Here is a 13,450-nt window from a genome sequence, read left to right on the forward strand (position 1 = left end):
GACACATTATGGGCCATGCCTTGAAGCCTGGAAGTATGCACGGTGTAAGTGCAGACATCTATAGAGGAAGCTGTTTCTCTTTCCCTTCTCTTCTACCTATTAAACCTCCGCTTCCTAAACTCCTTGTGTGTCTGTCCTAAATTTTCCTGTGACAATGAACTCCAGGGTATGTACTCCAGACAATGTAGCCACTTCAAAAGGGCAGAAAGTTCTCTTAAAAACAGAGAAAAAGGGGAAAAAAAGTGTACTTAGCACTTAGTTTTGCCCCACAGAAGGAAACTGGGACTCACAGATCCTGCTGAAGTTACTGGAAAGGTGTCCCGATTAAGACTGCAAGAGAGGGTTCTTGGATCTCCTGCAGAAGAATTTAGGGGAGTCCATAAAGTAAAAGCAGGTTTATGAAGAAAGAATGGCTACTCCATAGGCAGAGCAGCAGCATGAGCTGCTGGTTGGCTATTTTTATGTTTATTTCTTGATCATACGCTAAATAAGGGGTGGATTATTCATGAGTTTTCGAGGAAAAGGGTGGTTCTCAGAACTGAGGGTTCCTCCCCTTTTTAGACCATATAGGATAACTTCCTGATGTTGCCATGGCATTTGTAAACTGTCATGGCGCTGGTGGGAGTGTCTGTTAGCATGCCAATGCATTATAACTAGCATATAATGAGCAGTGAGGACGACCAGAGGTACTTTCATTCCCATCTTGGTTTTGGTGGGTTTTGGCTGGCTTCTTTACCACATGCTGTTTTACCAGCAAGGTCTTTGTGACCTTACCTTGAGCCAATCTCCTATCTCATCCTGTGACTAAGAATGCCTAACTTCCTGGGAACGCAGCCCAGTGGCTCTCAGCTTCATTATACCCATCCCCTATTCAAGATGGAGTTGCTCTGGCTCAAATGTCTCTGACAATGATGGCCCAAGGAGTTCTGAGGTTTGGGGAGATGCAGTTGTACTGAGCCATATGTGGGTAAGACCAGGGCATAAGGTATGATTTGGAGGTCTGGGTTTCTGGTGGTGATGGACATAAACTGAGGTAAAGGACCTAAGATAAACAATGTAAGGATTAGTCCTGACAGTCACAAGGCAGATACTGCTGGTGATGATCTAATGCAAACACTGAAGATATAAATTCTAGTGAAATTCTTTTTTTTGAGATAGAGTTGTCTGGCTCTGTTACCCAGGTTGGGCTGCAATGGTGCGATCTCAGCTCACTGCAACCTCTGCTTCCCAGGTAGCTGTGATTACAGGCGTGCACCACCACGCTCAGGTAATTTTTGTGCGTGCACACACACACACACACACACAAATATGTGTATTTTTGAAGAGATGGGGTTTCACCATGTTGTCCAGGCTGGTCTTGAACTCCTGGGCTCAAGTGATTTGGCTGCCTTGGCCTCCCAAAATGCTGGGATTACAGGCATGAGCTGGCCAAATTCTAGTTAAATGCTACGGTTCATGAAGAAATGGGTTACTCTACCGAGTTTGAGCTTATTTCCATTTCTCCCACTTACATGCCAGAGTTTTAGAATGGCAATACTGGGATGCTACGTTAACTTCTATTTTAGATAAATCAGACTCCTTATTTAGGGGGTTATTTGGTAAAATCAGACCAACAGAAAATTGACTGTGAGTTAAATATTCTTTTAAATTCATCCCAAAGTTGCACTATGCAGTGGGTCTACTAGATTCATTTTCTTATGTTCTATTTTGACATTCCGAGTGTTTTATACGCAATTAGCATGTGATATCAGTATTAGCTTTTTAGGTATGAAATACTAGTCTCAAAATTAAGTGGCTTAAAATAACCATTGACTTAGCTCATGATTTCGTGGCAATTTTTCCTTAAAAAAACAGTTTTTTCTAGAGTATTCATATTAAAGTTGTTCATATTCCATATAAAGTATATGAAGTTTTAGAAACTACATATTTCTTAAAATGTTACTAACAGCAAATGAAAATAATACTGCATTTTGGAATATGGGTTATCTACCCTCAGGGTAGATAAAAGTAAAAAGCTAGTGTTGAAATGCAACGCACCAGCCCATAGCACTGAACAAAATGAACTTTCACTTACCAGTATTTACGTAGTACCCATTCTTAATATAAACTACTCATTATACACAAAAGTGCTTTTTGTTAGGTTTTTTGGCTACATGAAATTTATTTTTTGCCACTATAGACAATAAAGAGAAAATGAGGTTAGCATATAACAAGAGATACCTGGTTGGGTTCGATGACCAGCGTAACAGAGCCTCAAATGTATCTTCTGTTCTAACGCCTTCCCAGCCCTGACCCCTGTTCCCTGACACTGGCCTATGGAATCTCTGGACTACAGGAAAACTTAACATCTAGTCTACTGTTTAAATCTAGCAGGCGTCGGAATCCCCTGGGAAAACTCACAAGGCCCACCTGCAGACTGATTTAGCTGCTCAGGAGTGGGGATTGGGAATGTGCACATTTAACAGAGGTCCCAGGAGGTTTTGACATGTCCAGTCCCACCCTAGTTCTTATAGTGGAATGTGGTTCCTGTGGTCTAGTGCAACCTCTTATCAGATGCAGGGGTCCTACCTCAGCTTCTGTAAGTGGTCACCCAAGTGGGATGCTCACTATCTTCTAAGGCTTATTCTGCTTTTCTTTTTGGGGGTTTGTTTTTAGCTACTCTATACTATATTCAGATTTCTTTCATTTTTACCTAATGTTCTTTTTCTGTTCCTTGCTCCCATCCTGTATCAGGTGGTATACATTCTTGTAAGTGAAATATTAATATATCAAAATTATTCATTTGGTAAATCAGTATATTTTCTGTATATAATTATAGAAAGTCCACATTATTCTTCAAATTTACTTGTAAACAATTATTTTCCATTTGGCACTAAAGTTTATTTTCAGGGTGTTCAATCTATATCAATTTTTATTTGAAGTTGTGTGATCTATCTAAAGCAAACATTAGTAATTACTTACAACATGCTCCTAAGAATCTCAATTTGCTTTATTGTTTTAAATCGCAATGTTGTATTTATGTGCAAGGATATACTTAAGGTATATTAGGATTGTAGGTTAACAATTGCATTGGCAAGATTTATTTTACCTGTATGTTTTCAATGAATGATATATTTTCCAACCCAAGGCAAGTATGAATATGTGGCATGATGACACAACACCTTTCTTAGAAATGTGTTTACTGACTACTGAGTGTGCCTTTGGTAATCCTGTTAAAAGCAATGGAAAAATAAAACATGACCAAAAATAAGAAAAGGAATAAGTCATGTCTTCTGAGGATTAAAGCTGAATGGACCACACACCCACAAATGCACACATTAGAGGTCAGTACTATCATTACCATTATCTCACTGAAAAATGAAGGCTGGAAGAATTTAACAGTCAAGACTGTGATCGCTGGGGCCTAACTCGACTTAAATCCCAACTGTGCTCTCACCAGCAGCTTATTCTTGGGCAGATGATTCAATCGCTTTAAACTTCAGTTACCTCAACTAAAAAATGAGGAGACAATTCTATCTCATAGAATAATGAGATAAGGCATATGAAGCAATTAGTATAGTCCTGACATGTAATACCGAGCCCCTACATCATGTTGACTGCTATTATAACAATATATACCCAGTTGAAAACTCAATAATACAAATGAACCGGGGAACATCTAAAACTAGCATATGGAGAATGATTTTTGCTAACCCCAGCAAAAAGCAAGGCTGTATCACCCTTTATTTGGGAATGTTAACCATACTTTTTTTCCTATAGCCCCACTCTCAATAACTGCCATCTACATTCTCTCTCCCCCACTCAGAAATCTCACTCTGCATAACTTAATGACTGTAGTATTCACACTTTTTAATTAAAGTGATGTGTCCTCACAAATACCTTTCTCAAACTCAAAACAAACATCATGCTTGAAATACTACTGAACTTGTCACCAAAGAAGTCACATGGCAATGACAATAAAGAAACATGCAGACTACACTCAGGATAGAGCTCTAAAGAGTAAAAACAATGAAATTTGGAAAAAATAGGAGTGAAGAATTGCTTTGAGCAATAAAAACTGAGATTGATAAGTCACTTTTCTTTTTGATATAGGCTTGTCACTCACAGCCAAAATCTCTCAGCGAATCCACAGCTACTGTTTACTCTCCTGAGAGATGCTCCTTCCTCACCCAGCACGCGTTTCCCTTCCTAGAAAGGTTTATCCTCTTTACAATTCTTGTTAAGGTGGCACTGAATACAAAGTTACTCATGATCAACCTTCCTTACTAGTTGTCAGTGTCTGCCCTTAGAGAATTTCATGTCTGTGTCAGAATTATTTATTGAGTTCCTTATAAACATGCTCCTATCTATGCAGAGTGCTGTGGAGTTTACGGATGAGTAAGATGATACCCTTTTGCCTTCCAGTTAGCAGAGTTAAGTTGATGCTATTGAGACCGTATGCCCCCCAAAGCTGAAGATACTTACTTTCTTAGCCCATTAAAGAAAAAGTATGCCAAACCCTGAAATAGGAGCTGCAAGTGTAGGAGTTCACAAGGAAGAAAGGTCACTTTCAACAAAGGTAATTCAGAGAAAAATTTTGGAGGAAGTGCCAATAGAAACAGAACTACAAGAATGAGCATGCGGAGGGCTAAAAATGTCTGAACAACAACAAAAAAAGACATAAACATGCGAAGAAAAGAAAAACAAAGGTAGAGGATGAAGCCTGCCCATTTAGTTTAGATATACGCTCTCTTAGGATGATGTATAAAGGTATTTTCATGCTTATCATTTTTCTAATCAGCAGGTATGTTTTATACAAATCACATTCCATATGCCTCTAGAATGTCTCTTAATTACATGCTTGCCTTCTCGCTGGTAACATCACTCTAAAGAGGCAAGCTCAGGGCTAAGAATTTGAGACAAATACACATTATCATTAAAGGCATTCTCTGAAACTGTGCCACAATTTTACCTTCATTTTCTCTGTCACTTGATTTTTAATATTTATTCAGCACCAAAACAATTCTTAGTCTTCTAAGACCAAGTCATATGACTTAATATAACATATTAAGTTGCAAAAGATTCTTACTCTATTGTTCATATCATTTGTATATTTGTATTTGTTCTTTTTCCCCAAAGTTCCAGCAAAAAAGCTAGAGGGATTAGATCTAGTCTTAAAAAACAAAAAAATTATTTTGCTTAACTCAGAAAGAATATATTACATTAACAGGTCTAGGTGAGCTATTTCAAAAAGCCTTTTGTTCCTCAATTCCTTTATACCATCAAAAAGTTTCTTAAATCTAAATTTGCATCAAAAAATTTTATTGTAGAAAGACAATTTACATTGCCTTACATGAATCTATAAAAATATCTTATGCTCAATACTAAAATTGGTGGTCAGACGACCTTTTGGCTAGTTATCTAAATAGCCACATTTTCATATTCTACTATACATACTTACAAGCTAAAAGAACTATGAACTGTAGTTTACAAAAAATCAATTATGTGTAAGAGAAAATGAGTATCTTTTAAAAATAGAAGCAATTCTTGAACTGCAAAACAATGAGCCATAAAATGTAAAACTTGAAGAAAACTTTTAAGTAGAACTTTAGACATGTAAATTAGGAAAAAACAACAAACAAAAGTGAGTGGGAGAAGAGAGAGGAAGGAAGGAACAAACAAAAACCTGTAAACTGTGACAATCTAAATTCAGGTTACTGCTGTCCTGATATGAAGATATAAGAGGAAAAAATAACATTTTAAACTCAAAAACTAAACTGTTTTGCTATTTCAACATATTACTTCCTCCAGAACTCTCATAACATGTAAATAAATTTGAATGTTTCTCATTTCTTAATTTATTAACAATGTATACATTTGAAAAAATATATACAATATTTCAAAACAAACCCTTCAGGACTATGTCTAAGCAATGACATCCAAGGAAGTAGAATTCAGGTACCATGTAATATCTGGAAAATATGATAACTTGACGATTAAGTTTTCTCTTCCTTGCTGGTTACTCTGAAGTGTCCGATATACACAGGTTGCTCCTAACGTGGTTTTCTTATTGAGCCAAGCATCTTGATGCGTTAATCCCAATTTCATTTTCTCCAGTACTACAAAAATTAAAAAGAAATAAACAAACAGAAAATAATTTACAAAGATAAACAATAGTCTAGTTTTAAAAAAGACTACTAATAAAATAAAAAGTGTGTAAATTAGTTTGTTAAATGCTACCAAGAGGACTGCAATTAACTATACCGTATAGGATTCCTGAGGCTTCACTTAAAAAGCAGTTTATATGAGAAAATAATTCAGGTAGAGGGTGTTTGCTGACTGTAAGCTCAAGATGAATGCAATTAACACGAGACAAGCAAAAGTCATCTCACCCAGCACTAGGAAGGCAAAAATTCCACTGAATTCTAAAGTGATTTAGATGAGTAATATTGTGAATAGTGTGCTCGGTTCTTGGTGCCACATTTTGAGAGAGGCTGTGAAAACCTGTAGCTTATTCCACAGAGTGCAACTACTTCATTCCAGAAATGGTCTGGAAATCAAATCAAAGGAAGTAGTCCTGAAAGAAGAAGAGAGGCCTAGTGAAGAGCTGTTTTGAGGCCAACACTATTAATGGTGTTCAATACTGAGATATCTCCAGTAGGAATAAAATCAATGAAGATTTCTTTGTTTGGCTGAATATACACTGAGTCATCCATAACTCCTGCCCTTTCTGTTTGATACAAATATACTGGCATTCTCTTGGAGGAATTATGAATGCTGTTTACATGTAATAAAATTCTGTTTCTAAGACCTTCACTTCATTATTACTCAGAGAAAAAGTGAAGGCAAACAACCTTGCTGATAAGTGTGTCTGTGTGTGTCTGCACATGCATGTATACATGTACAAATGTGAAAAACGCTGAGATGCTGATAGTTTTTAATCTGATACATTTAAAGTGGCACTCCAGAAAAAATACGGCAAGATTTATTTTTCGTGTGAATAAAAACAATGTAATTTAGAATTTAAGAAGCAATTTAAATACTTTTACTAAAGGCAATTATCAGAGAAAATCAGCTTCCTAAAGAAATGGTACTTGGCACTCATATAAGACCACATTTATTTGGTGCCTACTATGTGCCAGGAAGTGTCTCAGATACTGTGGGAGATCTCAAATTAAGACAAAACGCCCGAGGACCAAATTAATATAGACAGAATCATTCATACACACACACACACACACACACACACACACACACACACTTACACACACTCAAAAGCTGGGCAAATAGGAGGGAACTCATTCTATGCAAAGAGAAGAGGTGTATTGCCTGGAGGTAGCGGGGGTGAATCATCAGAGCTACAAAGAAGGTCATTTTTGAAGGTTTTTGAAGATGATAAGGGTTCAAAGTGCAGGTAAAAGCCAAACTGCACAGGGTCTACACTGACATACAAGGGAGTCTAAATAACTTGGAAGTAATTTGGAAGCAATGAAAAACCGCATATGTACACGTGTATGCGTCTATGTATGACAAAAATGTTACTATAGAACCAAAGGTGTCTAATATACCAGCATACTTTGTTTTATTGTGCTTAGCTTTACCGCACTTCACAGATCCTTTTTTTTTTTAACAAATTGAAAGCCTGTGGCAACTCTGCTTGGACAAGTCTATCAGAGCCATTTTTTCCAACAGCTTGTGTTCACTTTGTGTCTCTGTGTAATTCTCATAGTATTTCAAAATTTTTTGTTCCTATTCCACCTGCTATGGTGCTCTGTGATCGGCAATCTTCATTATCACTCTTGTAAATGTTTTGGAGCACCACGAACAGTGTCTGCATAAGACGGCGAACTTCATTGATAAATATTACATGTGTTCTGACTACTCCAACTGACCATTCCCCCATCTCTCCTCTTCTCTTTAAGCCTCCCTAATCCCTAAGACACAACAGTATGGAAATTATACCAATTAAGAACCCCAAAATGGCCTCTAGGTGATCAAGTGAAAGGGAAGAGTTGCATATCTCTGGTTTCATATTAAAAGCTAGAAATGAGTAAGCCTAGTGAGAAAAGATTATCAAAAGCTCGGATAGGCCAAAAGTTAAGACTCTTGCATCAAAAAGCCAAGTTTTAAATGCAAAGCAATGTTCTTAAAGGAAATTAAAACGCTACTCCAGTGAATATACGAATAAGAGAGCAAAACAGCTTTATTGTGGATATGGAGAAAGATTTTGTGGTCTGGATAGAAGCCCAAACCAGCTACAACATCCCCATAAGCCAAAGCCTAATGCAGAGCAAGGCCTTAACTGTCTTCAATTCTATAAAGGCTGAGAAAGATGAGGAACCTGCAGAAGAGAAGTCTGAAGCTAGCAGAGGTTGGTTGATGAGGTTTAAAGAAAGAAGCTATCTCCATAACATAGAAGTGCAAGGTAAAGCAGCCAGTGCTGATAAAGAAACTGCACACAAGTTATCTACCATTTAGCTAAGATCATTGATGAAGGTGACTAACAGGCTTTCAATGCAGACGAAACAGCCTTCTAATGAATAAGATGCCACATAGGACTTTCACGCTAAAGGAAGTCAGTGTCTGGCTTCAAAGCTTCAAAGGACAGGTTGACTTTCTCGGTATGGGCTAACGCAGCTGGTGACTTAGTTGATGTCAATGTTCATTTACCACTCTGAAAATCCTAGGGCCCCTAAGAATTATGCTAAATCTACTCTGCCTGTGATCTACAAATGAAACAGAAGCTTGATGACATCATATTTGTTCATAATACGGTTTCCTGAAAATTTTAAGCCCACTGTTGAAGCCTACTGCTCAGAAAAAAAAGATTCCTTTCAAAATATTGTTCATTGACAATGTACCCAGTCATCCAAGAGCTCTGATGGAATATACAAAAACATTAATGTTGCTTTAATGCCTGCTAATTCAACATCCATTCTACAGTCCATGGATCATGGAGTCACTCTACTTGCAAGTCCTATTATTTAAGAAATACGTTTTGTAAGGCTATAGTTGCCAGAGACAGTAATTCCTCTGATGGATCTCAGCAAAACAAATTGAAAACCTACTGGAAAGGATTCACCATTCTAGATGCCACTGACAACATTTGAGATTCATAGGAGCAGGTGAAAATATCAGCATCAATAGGAGTTTGGAAGAAGTTGATTCCAGTCTTCATGGATGACTCTGAGGGGTTCAAGAGTTCAGTAGAGGAAGTAATTGCAGATGTGGTGGAAACTACAAGAGAACAAGAATCAGAAGTGGAGCCTGAATATGTGACTGAATTGCTGCTGTCTCATGATAAAACTTGAGCAGATGAGGAGTTGCTTCTTCTGGATAAGCAAAGTGGTTTCTTGAGATGGAAACAGTTAGTGGTGAAGATGCTTTGAACATTGTTGAAATGACAGCAAAGGATTTAGAATATTCCATAAATTTAGTTGATAAAGCAACAGCAAGTTTTGAAAGGGTTGACTCCAATTCTGAAAAAAGTTCTACTCCGGGCAAAATGCTTTCAAACAGCATCACATGCTACAGAGAGATCTTTTGTGAAAGGAAGAATCAAGTGATGTGACAAACTTCACAGATTTACAACTACTCAACCTTTAGCAACCACCACCCTGATCAGTCAACAGCTAGCAACACCAAGGCAAGACCCTCTACCAGCAAAAAGATTATAACTCACTGACAGTTCAGATGACTGTTAAGCATTTTTTAGCAATATTTTTAATATAGGCACATAGTTTTTACAGACATAATGCTACTGCATAGTATCATGTAAACATAACTTTTATGTGCACTGGGAAAACGAAGTCATTCATTGCAGTGGTCTGGACTTGAGCTCAAAAAATCTTTAGGGTATGCCTTTTTTTCCCCAAATACTTTGAAATGTCTGTGTCTTTAGGGGAAAAAAATGAAAATAAAAAACATATAGCAGAGACAGTCCCAAAATATTCAACTACTGTACATTTGAAGAATTTTTATAAAAGGGTTTGACAGAACACAGAGGGAAAGAAAACAACAGTATAAAACTAATCTTACTAAAAGCAGTTAATGAAGCAAACATCAAGGTGAATCAAGGATTCACGCTATCAAGGATGACATTCAAGTGTTTAAAAGTCTTCTTTGGAGAAGATAAGAAAATTAAATTTGTATGAATGAGAAATAAACTGAAGGCATTTGGGCTGAAAATTATGGGGCATTCTGCTGACTCCTGCTATTACAATAATTAATCTTACAACTTGCAAACATTTGTCATATAGCAAGTGCCTGTATTCTTTGTTTTTTAAATATCATGGGTTTTAATGAGTGGTCATGCAGCAATGCTGACTGCAGCGGAACAAGAGAGCACAGGTGGGTCAATGAAATTCAAGACTAGTTTTGGCCAATGTGCAAAATAAATGTTATCCCACACTTATCCTATTTATCTTGGATTAACAGCTCCTGGCGACTCCTTTATATATCACACTTACTTGTCTGTTTGCACAGCTGACTTTTTCTTTCTTTGACAGGTAGGTGAAAGATTAATAAAAGTTAAAAGATTAAAATTAAAAACTCACTACTCATAACAAAAGCTATTCATGTCTATAAATTAAGGCTTTGATATGTGTGTGTGTGTGTGTGTGTATGCAAGATAAAGCAGCCAGTGCTGATGGAGAAACTGCACATAGGATATCTACAATCTAGCTAAGATCATTGATGAAGGTGACTACACTAGAGAACAGATTTTCAATGCAGATGAAACAGACTTCCGATGGTAAGATGCCACAGAGGACAGAGAAGTCAAAGTCTGGCTTCAAAGGACAGGCTGACTTTCTTGGTAAGGGCTAATGCAGCTGGTGACTGGAAATAGACACTAGTTACTAAATATTTTCTATATAAACATTTATATAAAAATACATATATATATATAAATGCATGTTATGTATTTATATATAATTACTTATAAATATAGGACTAGATCTGGGACTCAAAATATTTTATTTTGAGTTTGAATCTGGGTTTTGTCATCTATTAACATTAGTTTTCTCATCTGTAAAATACACCTTGTGGTACACTTACTTCACAGGTGTGAGAATTAAGAGTTGATGCAGAGAAAGAACTTTACATAATTCCTGGCACATTTAAATGTTCTATACTTTGCTATTAATGATTTTTTTTCCTGTTGTTATTTCTGCCAAGAAAAATTCAAATAAATTAGATCTGGAACACAAAATAAAAAGAAGCTCTGTGTGATATATTGGTGTTACATTATTTATTTAAGCCACTGGTAAGGGAATCATCTCATTCTTTAGAAAATTAATTACTAAATTAAAAATAATCTGTTTTAGATTAAAAGAATTTCTATTTGGCCCCAAAATCAATACTTTTTGTTTTGTTCACTGAAATACATAACACTGCTATTCTTCATTCCTAATTATAAAATGAGGTCCCTATAAATGGAAACTCAGAAATGATGATTTTTCTTTTCTTTTTAGGTCATAATTTTGCATCTATAAACTAGGATAAAACCTGGTGTTTCAAATAAATTTTAGTTATTATAAAATGAGTCACGCTTGTTTAAAGCAGTAAAATAAGAAGAACTAAATATAAAGGGAGACTACATGATTACATATACTGCGTGACATGAACTTTTTACCTTGGCACATGGTTATTTGAGTACTCAAGGCTACATGGCTTTCGCCCTCATGGGAAGTATGGGTAGGTACTTAAGTAAAATACAGTTTAAAACTAGAGAGTATTCATGTTCTCTAATCTGGCATGTAAGAGGGAATATGAAAGGGGAAAGAGCTTCAATTTGCAAAAAGGAATTCAGTGTTAGTGGTCAATTTACATAAAAAAGGAAGTTCAAAAAGTACAAAGAGAGAATATGAGGCAAAAGTGGGTCACCAAAAGAAAAAAAAAATGGAAAGTTAGTATGAATAAAGTAATGCTATAAAAACAAAACACACATAAAAAGATCTGTACTTATATTTATAACATACGAGTGCTAGTAATGCTTTAAACCTGCAATAATTTAGTCCTATTTTGTATCTACATACTTATGTATCGATGTCACAGCTAAATACTAAATGCCACTTAATATTTACAGCAGGAATAAATTCATGCATTAGGGTTTTATCAATATTTTTAGTATTATAGGCAATTATATGTTTGTTAAAGGACAGTATATTCTCATTAAAGAATTAAGGTATAGTTTATTTTCTACTTATCTGTTCACCTGAAATCAAGACCCAAAATTATACTACAAGTCTGAGAGTCAGGACTTTAAATAAATTAAAGAAAAAAACATAAACAAAAATTCCTGTAATAGTTCTCCTTTTTCAAAAAGAGTATTAGCTATGTGTGGTCCTAAAACAGAACTAGCTTTGCTAATGTATCATGTAAGATCAAATTTCAAACAAAGTTCATCAAATGAAATACATTATGGTATATTCAAGACTAACAGACTAGGGTTGTAAGTATATCTTAACATTTACTATTGTTCCATTTACTATTCAAAGGCTTAAAAATGAAAACAAAAACAAAATTCACTGACCTACAAAACAGTGACCTTCAAGTAACTAAAAAATGGAAGAGTTAACACCAGTTTCTTAACTGTCACAGGTGCTGTGAATATACCCATAAACCTAAGGTAAATGTTTTTATACATACTCTGAACACAGAAAATGCTTGTACTTTACCTAGAGAAATACAAGGAGAAATGATCTTGAATGGTCTTAGTTCCCAATTCTGAAAACCAAGAGAGTCACGCACTGACACAGAAAGTTGCCTTATTAAAGATGAAAGAGGACAGCAGATAAAGTGAAATCACTCTACACTGGGTTTAGGTGCTAAAGTCAACACAGAAAGGAAAAACAGGAATACAAATTAAAAAAAAAAAAAAAAATTACTCAAGAAAAGCCCTCCAGGAGGCAGCACATTAGAGACCTGTATCTCTTAAAAGTCCAAAATCGGAAGCTTTTCCCTCATCAATGACACAAGAAAACCCTATTTCGTTGGTTAAGCAGCAAATGGTTTGCACTTAGAAACTATGATACAGATATCAAGCACTCAGAATTTTCAATTTTGGGATCACATTCAGCATAGTAAGATGCCATGTTACGCATGAGAGGCACTTGATATCTGAAACACTTTTGAGAGAGCCACTCTCACATTCCTTAGAGGACATGTATTCTTTAGGGGAAATTCAAGCAGAATAACCAAACCATTTTCCTCCTTCCATTTTATTTTTTGTTTTGTTTTCTTTTGAAATACCTCCTAATATATATAGTTGAATTCCCTTGAGCTAAAGGCAACTAGTGTCTAACTTAAGAATAAGTGACTATAGAATCAGGTGTCTCTCTGCCTAGATCTGTGCTTTTCCTCCTTGAACACCACAGGTGCTAAGTAAGGATTCCCTTTAAATGGACAGCAGTGCTATGTTCCTAGTATCTTGAGCAGGAACTTTTGAACCTTCTGAACCCAATCTATT

General features: G+C 36.0%; 1 protein-coding gene across 2 annotated transcripts in view; it reads right to left on the reverse strand.

The window, feature by feature from the left end:
• Window positions 1-2,642: 2,642 nt before the first annotated feature.
• Window positions 2,643-13,450, reverse strand: part of PIK3C3 (phosphatidylinositol 3-kinase catalytic subunit type 3) — a 130,151-nt gene continuing 119,343 nt past the window's right edge. For both annotated transcript variants that reach the window (XM_023207638.1, XM_023207639.2), the window contains one exon: window positions 2,643-6,098. In XM_023207638.1, coding sequence (XP_023063406.1) covers window positions 6,084-6,098 — 15 coding nt within the window. In that variant the 3' untranslated portion in view covers window positions 2,643-6,083. The remainder of the gene's footprint in view (window positions 6,099-13,450) is intronic.

This window comes from Piliocolobus tephrosceles, chromosome 18 (assembly GCF_002776525.5).
Source record: "Piliocolobus tephrosceles isolate RC106 chromosome 18, ASM277652v3, whole genome shotgun sequence".
Taxonomy (NCBI): Eukaryota; Metazoa; Chordata; class Mammalia; order Primates; family Cercopithecidae; genus Piliocolobus; species Piliocolobus tephrosceles.